General features: G+C 40.1%; 2 protein-coding genes across 2 annotated transcripts; one reads left to right on the plus strand and one right to left on the minus strand.

Moving 5' to 3' along the window:
* Positions 1-42: 42 nt before the first annotated feature.
* LOC113030898 (interleukin-1 receptor accessory protein-like) lies at positions 43-1,103 on the plus strand. The gene is made up of 5 exons (XM_026182689.1): positions 43-194; positions 274-315; positions 398-460; positions 545-674; positions 771-1,103. The coding sequence occupies exons 1-5, from the start codon at positions 170-172 to the stop codon at positions 919-921; spliced, it is 411 nt and encodes a 136-aa protein (XP_026038474.1). The 5' UTR covers positions 43-169; the 3' UTR covers positions 922-1,103.
* Positions 1,104-4,644: 3,541 nt separating this feature from the next.
* On the minus strand, positions 4,645-10,784 carry nlrc3l1 (NLR family, CARD domain containing 3-like 1). The gene is made up of 7 exons (XM_026182940.1): positions 10,760-10,784; positions 8,847-9,081; positions 7,727-7,825; positions 7,397-7,474; positions 7,203-7,308; positions 6,861-7,101; positions 4,645-6,733 (listed from the first exon to the last, which is right to left on the minus strand). The coding sequence occupies exons 2-7, from the start codon at positions 9,029-9,031 to the stop codon at positions 5,133-5,135; spliced, it is 2,310 nt and encodes a 769-aa protein (XP_026038725.1). The 5' UTR covers positions 9,032-9,081; positions 10,760-10,784; the 3' UTR covers positions 4,645-5,132.
* Between the last annotated feature and the right edge of the window lie 4,053 nt (positions 10,785-14,837).

A 14,837-nucleotide genomic window follows, 5' to 3' on the forward strand; every position in this document is an offset into this window, starting at 1 on the left:
GAGGTAGCATTCACAACCCTCCATAATGTCACAAAGAATTAGTCAGCACATCTCATTTGTACTGTGTGGGTGAAAAGGGAAGTTGAGTTAAGTGCGTGTGTGTGCCCGCATACATATATATACAGTAATCTGAAACACTGGTCAGCAGCAAAAGACTCGAGGAATCGATATGAAGCTCTCATCTGCTGTGAAAGGTAAGGACTTATTATGATACCAAACGGTTTGTTTTTCTTTGCATTATATTCGCTGGTGAACGCTTTGTCTCTCTAACAGTTCTGGGATCTCTGTGTCTGCTGCTCGTAGATGGATTTCCAGGTACAAAATAGTTATGTAATAGAAAAAAGTTTTTTGTTTTTTTTTTGTGTAGTAAGATTTTTAACCTTAGAATGTTTTGCAGTTTCTGAAGATGAATCTCCAGAGATAATTGGACCAGGGTTTGTCCAAATAAAAACTCATCCAGGTAACGCATCAAGCCTCTTTTGATGGGACAGGCTGTGTAGTTGTGAAACCTTTCTTCAATGTATGGATGTGTTCTGCCTCCTAGGTGCACCGCTGGTGCTTCACTGTGATGCGTTTGTAAACTGTGAGGACGATATGACTCTAATCTACTGGCTTGTCAATGACACCTTCCCCGAAGACGCCCCCAGCAGCGACAGGATAAGAGAATCTAATGAGTGAGTATCTTTGTTACAATTACAGTGGAAGTGTACATTAAATTAAAACAATTAAAACAGTCTGTAGCTGGGCTGTAATGGCTGTGTTTTCATTAGATCCACTCTAGAGGAGGGTGCAATCCTTCAGAGGAGTTTGCTGTTGAAGAACATCACATCCGAGGACCTCAAATCCACCTTCACGTGCGTTGTGACAAATGCTGTGGGAGTGGCCCAAAAACACATTAAATTAATATCAACACGTGAATGACTGAAGATAGTAAATGACAACTGTGTAAAAGATCTTGATTTTCTGTCCTCTGCCTTGTGATATAAGTCATGTCTGTCAAGAGTCAACATTGCATGTCAGCATTTTCATGTAATACTTTTGTTTGGCAACTTGTGGATGAACTCTGCTGAAGAGCTGGGGCCTGTTCTTCGTACCGCGCTAAGTGAGTTAGCTGGATTTGATTGTTGACGATTTCGCGTGATCCTGGATCGTTCGGTTCCCCGAAGCCCATCCGGGACTTGCTGTCATAGCAACAGAGCCGTAAGCGTAAACCTGCTGGGGAGCAGGTTTACTTTATGTAAACAGGATTAGATCGCGGCCACGCAGGTATGTCCGCGTCATTCATACGAAAGCAACAGCGATATTCCACCACTGTTTCACCATAAATAAATAACATCAGTGTAACTAAAGATAATGCAGCACTTGATCCTTTTATTGATTTCACACAGATACATACAGGTCATTTCCTAAAAAAGGGAAATGTACTATTAACATTCTATTACATGTATGTGATTATTACAGATGTAATCCATATTTCAGAGTAGTAATTGTAAATTACTTCGTGTAATCAAGATGAGAGACCACGGCTATAAAAGCGAAGGTGGATTTGGGAAGCCTGTCGCAGTCATATCCTGTCCGTTTACGCGAGCAACCCATTGCGGAAGGTGCAAGATTGATAAGGAGAGTCCTCAGAATTCAGCGTATATTGCGGGACAGACAGGATCCTTTAGCTCAGCGCGACAGTGTGCTCATAGAGAGATATCGATTTTCCCGTGAGGGTATTATTCACTTAACCAACTTGTTGACGAGGGGGTGCAGGACCACCACCTGTCTTTGTTTTTGCTCTGCCCTTTTCTTGGTTGCTGTTATGAACAAACAAACAGAGTATTCCAGGGTCTCTTTCCAAGAGACGACAAGCAATATAAGTGATAAATATTACCATTCTGTAGAATATTCTTATATTTCACTTTTACTTGTTCCCATGTTCTAGTGGGTCCTGTTGTGGCTCTAATGTGAAAGGGGATATAATATAACATATTATAATATAATATAATGTAATATAATATTGGATAATATGGTGTGATATGATAAATCTACCCTACCGCCTACTGGTGTTGGCCAGAGGGGCCGATGGCGCAATATGGCAGCCTTGCTTCTGTCAGTCTGCCCCAGGGCAGCTGTGGCTACAACCGTAGCTGCCTCCACCAGTGTGTGAATGTGAGAGTGAATGAATAGTGGCATTGTAAAGCGCTTTGGGTGCCTTGAAAAGCGCTATACAAATCCACTCCATTATTATTATTATTATTGAATTACTTACGAGTTTGATTTGTCAGCAACTTTCTGCCAGCCCTCTCTCTTTGCTTTTGCAGCCTTTGCAGTGTTCCCTTGCGTTTTAATTAAACTCTGAAACTCCTGAAATCCCTCACTCAAGAGTTCTTGCTCTGCTGCCGAAAAATACCGAGCGCGCTCCTTCGACATTTTCGCCGACCAATCAAAGGGTTGCCGATCAATGTTTTTACTATCGATGGTAGCCCCTGTTGGGCCACCCAGTGATCTCACATTACTTCATCCAGCTATACTAATCGTCAACAACAGGTGTGTTCGGGGAACCGGAATAGCGAGCTCAGAGTTAGCGCGATGATTTGGTCTTGGATGTTTCATTTGATCTTGGATGTAGTAAGCGACGTACGAAGCACAGGGCCCTGGTTGGTTCAAAACCTAAACTCCAGTTACGCTCAAAGGTAAAGCAAGTAGCTGCTGAATGCTCTCCTTTATATCAATCTGACAAACATACAGAGGCGCCATCTGATGTAGCAGTGTTGTGGTCCAGTTGTAACTACACTTACCCACCTTACAGTCATTTAGACGACTGTACCACACAGTGAATGTGTTGAATGTTGTGTCAGCAAACTGTTTTCTATGCCTGTGTACGGTTCCTGTACTTGCTGAAAAAAAATATAGTGAAAATTAAATTTAGATACTTTTAAATTAATAACCATGTTTTCCTTGAGAGTTACTGTTATTCACACTTAGATGTTTGAAATAAGCCAACTGCTCACTATTCCTAATATCTGAGTAAGCATTTCCACCATCTGTGCAGCAGAGGTCAGCAAAGCAGCTTTCTTCCTCAACCTTGTTTTGTTGGGGACTAGATTTAGTTTTGTAGACGCAGTCAACATGCCAATGTCTAAGTTGTGTTTAATCTTTTTTAGATTTATGCTTGAAAGCAGATGTAATTTCTATTGATAAATAGCAGCTCATTTAATTTGATTTGAAGGAAAAAAAAAAACAATAAAAAAAGAGTTTTACTTAACATTGATTTTGTTCTTGAGTTAAAACTAGTTATCAAATATCACCGGGTCTTTATATTGATATCTGAAGCAGATTCATGAGAAATGTGATTAAAGCTACAGGAGTCCATATTCTTTTTAGTTATGTAGTTTAAGCTATAGAAGAACTCCTTAATGACATGTCGAAAGACACACGTCGTGGTTGTGGAAAAGATGTTAGTGTGTTTGAGAAGGGTCAAGTCATTGGCAAACATCTAAGGAGATTGCAGAAATTGCTAAAACTGGGTTAAGAACTGTCCAACGTGTTATTAAAAAGTGGAAGTATATTGGGGGCCCATCGTCTTCGAGGAAGAAATGTGGCCAGAAAACCCCCTGAATGATCGTGAAATCACATCAAAGAAAAACTACAGTAGAACTCAGGGCTATGTTTAATAGTGAAAGTAAGAGCATTTACACACGCACAATGCGAAGGGAACTTAAGAGATTGAGTCTGAACAGCTCTGTAGCCATAAGAAAACCACTAATCAGTAAGGCAAACCGGAAAAAAAGGCTTCAATTTTCAAGGGAGCATAAAGATTGGACTCTGGAACAATGGAAGAAGGTCATGTGGTCCGAGTCCAGATTTAGCCTGTTCCAGAGTGATGAGCGCATCAGGGTAAGAAGAAAAGCAGATGAAGTGATGCACCCATAATACCTAGTGTCTACTGTACAAGCCTGTGAGGGCAGTACTATGATCTGCGGTTGCTGCAGTTGGTCAGATCTAGGTTCAGCAACAGTATGTGCTCCAAGAATGAGGTGAGCTGACTATACTGAATGACCAGGTTATTCCATCAATGGATTTTTCCTTCCCTGATGGCCCGGGCATATTCCAAGATGACAATGCCAGGAATCATCGGGCTTAAATGGTGAAAGAGTGGTTCTGGGAGGATGACACATTTTCACACACGGATTGGCCACCAGAGTCCAGACCATAACCCCATTGAGAATCTTTGGGATGTGCTGGAGAATGGTCAGACTCTAACATCGTTAACGCACGGTGAAAAATTAATGCAACACTGGATGGAAATAAATCCACCGCAGAAGCTTATTGACACAATGCCACAGTGAATGCGTGCTGTAATCAAAGCTAAAGGCGGTCCAGTGAAATATTAGAGTCTGTGATCTTTGTTTTTCTAGCCAGGCAGTGTATCTTTTGCTCTTTGGCTGTTCATCTCCCCTTCTTGTCTGCTTTTTGCCTCTTTCCTTCTTTCAGAACACTTTTCTTTTTTTTCTCCTTGATCATACTTCACATTACGGTTATATGTTCACGTTTGTCTAAAAACAAAAAAAAAATGTAATCACAATAAAAGCGTAACGACTGCATGAATAACTAAATAATGCAAGAGGTCAACAAGCAGTTAGAATGAACTCAGAGTAAAAGCATTAGTCAGACACTTTTATTATAATATTGATCCTTATTTTTTAAGCAGATTTTAGAAGGTAGATTATTTTTTATAGACTAACACATTTCAGGCACAGCAACAGCAGCAACACAACCCCACACTTAACAAAAGAATTTACACATTATCAAGAATCTTTGATCCTAGATGCACTATGTAAAATAAAACAAAAACACAAAAACCCCAAACTTCCAATATAAGGCACCTTAATCTCACACCTTTTCTAAAACAAACATCACTTTAAAATCTTCGCTTTACACATCCTTGTTATGTCTGACGATTTTAAAAGTCTAAAAATAAGCATTTGTACCCTTAGTTTAGCTCCCTTAAACTCGATAGTGTTTACGTTGGCTGAACACTGATCACGTTGTCATAATGTAGAGAGACTGTAGCTCACTGTGCAGCCAGCTTTTTGAATTCATTGAAGACTTGGACATGAATAATTCTACGCAGTCATCAGCATTTAACAGTCAGTTAAACTGGACACTGAGCCCAGTGATTGTGACCCGAGCTCCTTCAGGCAGCAGTGCAAGTTTCTATTCCTCTCAGGATTCTGACTGTCTTTCATTCTCTTCCTGATGAGAGCAGCAGCATCTCCAGTGGCAGTTGGCCACTTTAAGGGAGAGGTGAAGAAGGGCTGCAGAAGTTCCTGGTTGGTTTTAAGTGTCATTCCAAACAGGAAACGCAGAAAAATGTCCAATCTGCCGTCCTCGCACTGCAGACTCCTGTCCACAGCGTTCTTGTACATCTCCGAGGGTGTGGGCCCCCTGAACATCCCCTTAACTTTATTTTTCGGTTTCTCCTCGAAAACGTTCTTCCCGAGATTTGCGAAGGTGAGCATTGCATAAAGAGCAGCCAGGTACTCCTGCATGGTGGGGTGGATAAAGCTCAAGACATTCTCGTTGACCAGCACGTATGGCTTTGTGACATACTGCGTGCACAGGCCTGTGTAGGGCACTGCCTCCGGATCGTTGATGCCATTTTCTTTCCAGTTAGTCTGTGTTATCTTGTACTGGCCGCGTTCCAGCATCGAGAAGGCCAGCTTTCCAAGTTTAATAAGAAAGTCTCTCTCTTTATCGACGCTGTTTTCTGGAGCTCTCCATTTGCGATTCTGACGCAGGAGTGCAAACAGCAGCTTTGTGTACATGTAGGTGATGCTGTTTGGCAGCTCTGCGTGTGTGCCCTTTTCTTTAAATACGTGCTGGCACTCATCGGCCACTATAGAGCAGAACAAGGGCAGGTGGCACATGATACGGAGGGTTTTGGTAGAATTGATATAATCAATAACTCGAGCTGCTTGGTTTGAGTCCTTAAACCTCTTCTGAAAGTACTCGTCCCGTTGAGTGTCACGGAAACCAAGTACTTCTATCTCATTGTAGTGCATATCCCATGGGACGCAGGCGTGTACATATGGCCGAGTAGTAACCAAGAACAGGCCGCGGTAAAGCAGCCTCGCTCTCATGAGGTTGACCACGATGACGTTCAGATTTCTGGTATCTGTGGGGTCAGTCATAAGCTCTGTGTTTTCAAAGTCAATCTTCCAGTGGTACTCATCCAGTCCGTCTAAGACAAACATCATTTGGCATTCGTCGCACCTGTAATCCCCATCTCTCAGTTTTTCTGTTGCCGGGTAGAGTTTTTTAACTAAGCCTACCAAGGAAAGTTTTTCGCCCTCAAACTGTTTGAGTTCTCTGAATGGCAAAGGAAACAAGAAAGTCACGTGCTCGTGTGCTCGTTCTTCAATCCAATCGAGGACTAACCTTCTGACTGCCATAGACTTCCCTGATCCTGCCACTCCAGTGAGCAATATAAACCTTGAACTTGAGGTCTCCAGATAGTTAGGAGTTAAAATATCTGCAGTAGAAATCTCCTTGGGTGCTTCCTGGTTGCTGTCCAGCTTTCCTATTTTCATGACCTCGTGTTCGATATTGGGGCCATTATCACACGTGGAAACAATTTTGAGAGTAGTATGAACATCGTCAAAGGGCCTCTTCTCACCACCATAATCCTCACATTCACCGTATTTCTGCTTCAGACACTCGGCTAATTCGTAGCGTACTTCATCTGAAAAAAATAAAGAAAATAAAATGTGCATACATGAAGAAGTTTGTGCAGATGTGTCATCATTGCTTTCATTAAGGTTAAATTAGCAGCCAAAACAAGACATTAAGGCATACTCAAGGGCACTTACTTCTAAGGCACAAAGTATCGACATATTCAACCAGCTTCTTTTTCCCCATCTCAGCCAGTACGGTTTTGGTGATCTGGAATGAATTTTCAAGGCTGTAACACTCGAGTAAGCGGTCGACCAGGTCCACTAGGTCCGTGTTTTGTGGAGGAGTGTTGAACGACTGCGGGTAATACTTCCAAAGCTTCCTTTGGAATCCCATAAGTTCAAACTCTGACAGCTTTCCAAGGGTTTTTGAGATAGCCTAAACCCAAAACAGCAGTCAAATATAACTATGTCTATATAGTGCTTGTTTTTATCTTTAACAAAAAATGGACAAAGGCAAAAAAAAAAACAGTGACTGACCTTAAAAGTGAAAGGAATTGTTAGAGATGGATGCCTTTTCTCACTTATGTTTTCGATTAACTTGTTTGTGTCAGAAGATTCAGGGACATCCTCTTTGCTCCTGGCCCTAGTGACGTCACAGTGAAAATGTGGCAAAATATTTTAGTGACAATACTGGAAAAAGCCACACACAGTAACATGTGCAAGTTTCTTACTTGCGAATCTTCTTTTCACAGTCGTCACTGTCAACGGAGTAACAGCTGGAGTACGAATCTGCTCTCTGTCGGCGGACACTAAAAACAGGGAGACAAAGCTGTGTTTAAATGAAGTGTTTCACTCTCTTTCCAGGAATTAATTTAACAGAGACAGATTTGGTCCCCTCTGAATATTCTTAATGAAAAGCTTGTGTATTTTTTGGATAGGTTGCTTGGACTATTAATCCATCTTCTTTAACTGGAAAGTACTTTGGTTCAACTTAGTGTTTTTGTTTTTTTCCCCCTTAAAAAAATTGCTTTCTGATTAAAACTGACATGACTTGTTTGCACCTTGTGGAAGATGTGTCGTCTTCTTCCATTTTGTCTGACTCTTCGCTTGTCATTGTGCTGTAGCTCTGAGCTGGAGACAAGGCCTGGTCCACGTAATACCTAAAAAAGAAGGAATGGTAGAATGACAGTTCTTTTAGTTACTTAGTGACCACACGGCAAGTAAATTTCCAGACATCATGCAAAATAGCCCAGTCTGTGATTTTTCTCACGTATCTAGAAAAGTCTAAGTTATTCAAACTGAGGATATTGAGCAATTATGATGCATGATGGAAGGGCATTCCTTCACTGGAGTGACTCTACTAAGACTCAGCATATGTGATGTAGCAAAAAGACAGCCAAAGTTGCAGACTGAAAATCCCACCTGCGCACAAAAACAGCCAAGCAATGACGCAATCAAGAACAACTGGAGTTTCCAATATTTCCAGTTTAACTTCACTGTCTGCAAATATTTTTCAACATATGTCAGAAAACTGTAGTTTATTGAGCAGGTGCTGATGCATAAAGTAGAAATAAACTGTGCTCTATTTGGCCCCGAAATTCTAGTTCAGCAGACTTCAACTATGAGGGGAAAATCCCCTGTCAGCAGAATCACAACCACTTAGTAGTGTGACCGGTCAATAACCCAGTGAAATTCTCACTATTAATGATGCGTTCAATTTTCCTGTCTTTAGCCTGTGCTGATAACTAATTGATTAACAGTTTCATGTAACTAGTCTGGTTTTTAATCATTTCTGAATGTAATTGAGTATTTATGCACTGGTAGTAAACCAAAAGTTCAAAGACATAGTTTGACATCTTCAACTTAAATATGCGTAGAAAAGAAAACAAAGATGGATGCATAAATTACGTATGTACATGTGTAACATGTAACGTTGTACATGTAACAACCCAAAAAAAAAACCAAGCTGAAGCTGAAGACATCAAGACCGGAAATCCCACTGCAAACTGAGTGATGCTTATTTTTATGTAATGTAACCTAAGAAATTACAGACAGTCACAGCGTAGGTCGGCATAAATTTTACTCACTTAACAATACTTAAAAAGCATTTTCACTACAAAAACACAGTGTTAGAGTGAGAGAAGCACAGGAAGGGGTTGCAAGTCAAACATTTCTCCATACCAGTGGGTTGTGTCCATTGGACTGGGTCCCAGGTCAAGCGAAGGTCTTCTCGGAGGAATGTAGTAGAGGTCCTCATCTTCATCTTCTACCTCCTCCTCAAGCCCACTTTCCGGTCTTCCAGAAGCTCCTTCCCCAATGGAAGAGCCTTCTGATTGCGTGCCCATCGCTTCGTCTACGTCGCTCATGATGTCATGGAGAGGGTCAGTGAGCAGCACTGATAAGAAGAAGAAAAATCCTGGGGAAATAAAGGAGACGGATATTAAGCTTTCTACTCGTGCTTATTCAACACGTTTCTGCTGTTAAAGATGTCTTTAGTAATCTTTTGACATTGCCTTGCCAAAAGAAAATCATACAACTTTCCTTTAGAGGTCTTGAGAAAGTAACTAATAAGCATAAAAGACTGTGGTTTCAAATATTCTGACACTGGCTCCTACATTGGTTTGAATAGCGGTGCAGGGGTTAGCACAGCAAGAAGGTTGTTGGTTAGCCAGCTGGTGGAGTGTGCATGTTCTCCCTACACCTGCTACTGCTCCCTCCCACAGTCTAAAGACATGCATGTTAGGATGACTGATGACCTGTCTAGAGTGCATCCCATTTTGTGCCTATGATTGCTGGAATAGGCTCCTGGACACGATCTGATATTGTTGTGTTGGTGTTGTTCCCGAACCGTCATAACACTTGTGGTCCAGGATCAGAATTGCAACTGACCAATCACATTGTCTGAGCATTCATTTAGCATTTCTTTCCTTCTCCCTCACATTGCAAAGGTATGACAACAACAGCATGGCTGGTCAATTGCAATGTTGATCCTGGACCGACATTATTATGGTGATGCAGAAACAACACCAACACAGGGATATCAGATACACTGACTCCAGGCACACTGTGACCCCCGAATAATGAGAAGAAAATGGATGGACAGCTCCCAATTATTTTGTAATTATGGCTTCTTTTATGTGTAAACCTAAACTCTCTCACTAGACGCCACCCACCCTCATTCCCATGAAAAATAAGTAACATAAGTCCTAAGTAGGAATGTAGAAACAAATAACGGTGCACTTGTTACTTTTTAGATTACTGCAATTCGAGGTGCAGCAAGGGTGCTATTAGTATCAAAGTGATCACGTTTCCCACAGCATTACCAATTGCTAGCATTTGTAAGTCTCATATCACATTAGCACTTTGCCTTAATTACACTTCCTTGAGTTTTGAAAAGTAGACTGGGAGGTGGAGCCTGGAGCTATCAGCACAGTTTTGTTACCAGTGTCTATTAGTATGCTGTGTCTTTGCTCTTTGTCCCCTCCCTCTCTCTTCTTCTGTGCACTCCTGCAGGCAACTCTGGTTTATTGTTATACATGTATTCCTACTATCTGTCAAGCTGATCACCGCCCACGCCGAGCCTGGTCATGCCGCAGGTTTCTTCCTGCTTAAAGCAAAGCTTGTTTCGCTACTGTATCCATGTGCTGGCTAACAGGAATTTGTTGGCCTTTCTTACTCTAACTGTTTGAGGTCTACATTCATAAAGCAGAGTAGAAACTGGTTTAATTTGACATTTTTGGGAACTCTTCCGCTTTGCGTTTTCCTTTTCTTCATGTTAGGAATGGGAGCTCGTGGCACCTGTCTGACCTACAGCAGCCTCTACATACCATGATAAGATTATGCCCGCGACTTTTCATAATGTCTTTCTGAATGATTTAATGCTAGCCGTGTTGATTTTGAACTTAGAGATTTACATAAGCTAACTCGATGAAGCGCAATAAGAAGACTCCAACAAGCAGCGAGGAACACGACGTTTACACAAAACGATGACAAATGCTTTCACGACACTCAATCATCTCACGCAATTTCACTGTTTATAAAATAAATACATTATTACTACATTAAAAGCATGCAATGAACAGTGAATAGCTTACCCTTCTCCGTGACTGGAAGTTTCTTCTTCTTCTTCGTCTTAAGTTTCTTCTTCTTATTATGGCTATACTACACCTCACTAGGCCTACACTACCACCTACAGGATAAAATGTGAAAATCAAGAGAAAAAAGACGAGTAGTGGAGGTGTGGTACAGTACACAGAGGTCTTGATGCATTCTCAATCATCCAGGAAAGTAAATCTCCAAAAAGTTGATTCTGTTCATCTGGAGATAGATAGATAGATAGATAGATAGATAGATAGATAGATAGATAGATAGATAGATAGATAGATAGATAGATAGATAGATAGATAACGTTTTGTGGGAGAAACATTTCGTGACTTCTTCAGTGAAGAAGTCACTTGGATGAGTGACGAAACATTTCTCCCACAAAACTCTATCTATCTATCTATCTATCTATCTATCTATCTATCTATCTATCTATCTATCTATCTATCTATCTATCTATCTATCTATCTATCTATCTATCTATACACACACAATTGACAATCGGTTTTGTATGTAAATCTTATCAATGTCTAAATAAATGTGGTAGTGTAATAAATTCCACCTAAGCTGCCTGTAAAATTGACTCTTCACCTTTGCTTTCACCACAGAAAATATTACACAGGAAAACCTGAAAATGTACAGGGCTCGTGGAAAAACACTGGCTTAAATTTAGCTGCTTAGGTGTTCTGATCCTGGCTGTTAGAGTTATATTATAAGTGACCAAAGGACTGGAAAACTTACCGCAGAGATGTGCTCGCCACCCAGCAATTTACAACTGCAGTCCTTTCACTGCTGGACTCTCCACGCACAGTTATTTGAATGACAAATAGAAAATTGCTGCAGCACAGTCTTTTATTTTTTCCACAGTCTTTATATTAAATGCCGACTGTTAACTATTTTGGCTTTTATGCCAGCAGCTAATGTAACTTTAAACAGCCAACTCCAAGCTGATATGATGACTGGACTGCAAAGACGTGCAAAGCTTTTAGCTCCATATGATTACTTTTGTTTTCATTTTCAAACTTGTGGACTTTAAACTCAGGCAGACTTAAACAACATCACTTGAGACAAGTGACAAACCTGAAACCAGTAACAGTAACTGGGTGCATCCCATGTAATCAGATGCGAAATGTTTGTAGAGTACCACTTCGTTGCTTTCATTTTGAACACCTTTCCCGACCAAACTTTTAATTTCCTGTTTCTCTGAGCTCATGAAAAACTACATGTGGTTCTCACAGGACAGCACTACTACTATTATATAAAGCAATGTCACAGAATCTGATCTATTGGAGTAGGTGATATAATTTCCTCAGGGATTAATAAAGTATTCGGATTCAGATGAATTCCTTAACAATAATGATAATTAACATTTTAAAATGCTATAGACACGTTAACTTTGGCTACCACTGTTACAAAATTGTTGATTTATTCTTATACCTTTAGATAAATATGGTATTGAAATTTGCACAGAGTGGTGTGCAAATGAATTTAATGAGTACTTCCTCCATCACTGCACTTCTTGCAAATCAGTGTCATCTTGAACTATATGATGACCCTGCTGTTATATAAGTCTAATACTGAATGTCAAACCTGTGAGAGCTCGTGCTCATTGCACAGTAATACACACATTTCCCTCGGCTGTGTCCCTGCTGCACAATATGAGTCATAAAGGTGAAAAAAAAAAAAAAAATCCAACATTGCTTAAAGGAGCTGTAGCCAGTGAAATGATTAAGTTTCACACTTTCTGTATGCTGAGCGATGGGGCAAGATATTGGCATGGCAGCATAATATGTTGCTTCCTATTGCATTACTTTATGGAGGCACTGCTGCCATTTTTTTTAAAAATTTAAAATAAACAGGCAACCTAACAGGTTACACCCCCATCCTTACCCACCCACCCACACCAATTTAAGGTCTTCCCTAGTTCATGATTCCTTTTAAAAAGATATCAACAAAAAGAGGACAAACACCTCAACAAAGTAAATTCATAATTTGCTTTGATATAATTCATACATTATATCATGAGTGCAATGCAAATGCTTTATTGCAATTGTGTAATGATAAGGACTGTTTCCTGATAGCACTGAGTTCTTCTGGGAGTACCACTATTATTTGCAATGATCTTGGATCCCAGCTTAATCTACTTCCGCCTATCTGGGTGCTTATTCTGACATCAAAAAAAAAAAAAAAAAGCAACATTATGTTGTTCATTAACCTTAAGAGGAGTATTTTTTTTAATTCCTGTAATTTTTTTGTGCCATTTTTCATTATATATATATATATATATATATATATAATCTTTAATGAATGTGAATTAATGTAATAGAAAGTAAAAAACAACAGCAATCGAATGAAATATGCGCTCATCAGTTAATTTATATTTTAATTTAAAAAAAATGTGTATTTATATGTTACTGCACTTAGTTAAAATGCAGAATTACCATTTCCAGGCACTAAGCTTTCCCCCCGAAGCTGTTTACCATACATGAAAAAAAAACACAGGCACATGTCAGCATCCTTGTCTCGGTGGTGATCGTTGTTTCCACTACACTGCGCTTTGTGTGATGGAGGCGTGAGCAGCGACAAAGACAGTAGGAGGAAACAGTGGGCTGTATGAGGGGTGATTAGTGCCCCAGGGCCTGAAAGGAAAAGAGGAGAAGTGGTTCCCAGAATACCCACTCTGCCTAGTGGAGTTAGTGGCATGTGTAATGACGCGTCGTCGTCAGATTGCGGCAGTGTTCAGAAGACAAAAAGCAGGCTGTTCTCTTTTCCCAAGCAGCATGCCTGTTATCAGTGCTGCTAAAGCTTATTCCCTGTGGGGGAAAGCATAGGATATTAACGACAAAGGTCCCTTTAAGTGCAGCATTTCCTAAACATTATATGTGTAACTAATTTAGTGAACACTTTTTTTTTTTTTTTTTAAATGTGACCACAGTGGTGTGGTTGGCAAACTGTTATGGAAACATGGACACGAACACAGTAACACAGACAACCACATCTGCATTTGAAAACATGGTTTCAGGTTCTTATTGCATAATAGCGAATAGGGTCAAGTGTGGCATTGACTCCTCAGTTCAGTAGCATTTGACAGTGTCTCATTGGGCTCTTTCTGTGAGTACTAGATTTTCTAATGTGTTTTTTGGACCTAGCATTTTATTGAAACTAAAAATAATACAAACTAAAGTATTTATAAAATATTTTTATAAAAAATGATACATATGCTAAGGCTCATTTCTAGTTGTCATTGGCCAAAACTGCTCGATGTCTAACGCAGATGCCTCGGGATACATATTTACTGTTTACAGATGACACGCTACTGGCTTCATGGGGCGAAGACCTTCAGCTCGTACTGGATTGGTTTGCAGCTGAGTGTGAAGTGGCTGGGATGAGATTTAAAGAGGCTTTGATTCTCAGCTGGGAATTAGTGGAAACAGCATCCTAAGCTGGGAATGAGTCGTTGCCCCAAGTGGAGGAGTCTCAAGATTTTGTTCAGGAGTGATGAGAAAGTGGAGAAGTAGATTTACAGTTGGACCGCCTCAATGCAAATCTGTTGTGGTGAAGACGGAGCTGATTTCTGTAATATTTGTTGTCTGTAGTTATTAATTTACTTGTTTACACACTGCCTGATTCTGTTGTGTTACAAAGAAATATGGCCAACAGGCGATGCAGCACACCCTCTGGTGGACAAACTATGCAATCTCAACACTCATGGAATGCTTCTTCCATCTCTTCTTTACTTTTCAATTTTTAATTTATCAGCTGTTATAAATACCATGTCAATAGATAATTGACAAATATCTACCACTGGTCAGTAAAATTAGCCAACTGATTAATCAGCGGGGTTTAGTTTCTAGCCTAAACACTGGTGACTCGTGGGTCTGGGTGTCTTCTTGAACTGTAGCCCCCTGAAGATAAACGGTAAAATTAGTATTTATTGATATTTAACCAAAAGAAATAAAAAGTACAATTCAATTTTCAAATGATCCAGAAAGATTTTGGAATTAAGTCCCAAGCTCTATTATGTATCTTTATCTTTCTAGATGTTTATCAAAACTTATATACTTGACTAGA

This window comes from Astatotilapia calliptera, chromosome 10 (assembly GCF_900246225.1).
Source record: "Astatotilapia calliptera chromosome 10, fAstCal1.2, whole genome shotgun sequence".
In the NCBI taxonomy this organism is placed as follows: Eukaryota; Metazoa; Chordata; class Actinopteri; order Cichliformes; family Cichlidae; genus Astatotilapia; species Astatotilapia calliptera.

Bases quoted from the DNA above. Each gene is read 5' to 3' on its own strand.
- LOC113030898 (XM_026182689.1), top strand. From the start codon at position 170: ATGAAGCTCTCATCTGCTGTGAAAG. The intron at 316-397 runs GTACAAAATAGT...AATGTTTTGCAG, and splicing joins GCTCGTAGATGGATTTCCAG to TTTCTGAAGATGAATCTCCA. The intron at 461-544 runs GTAACGCATCAA...TCTGCCTCCTAG, and splicing joins CCAAATAAAAACTCATCCAG to GTGCACCGCTGGTGCTTCAC.
- nlrc3l1 (XM_026182940.1), bottom strand. From the start codon at position 9,031: ATGAGCGACGTAGACGAAGCGATGGGCACGCAATCAGAAGGCTCTTCC. The intron at 7,475-7,726 runs GTGCAAACAAGT...CCCTGTTTTTAG, and splicing joins GACGACACATCTTCCACAAG to TGTCCGCCGACAGAGAGCAG. The intron at 6,734-6,860 runs GTAAGTGCCCTT...TATTTTTTTCAG, and splicing joins CGATACTTTGTGCCTTAGAA to ATGAAGTACGCTACGAATTA.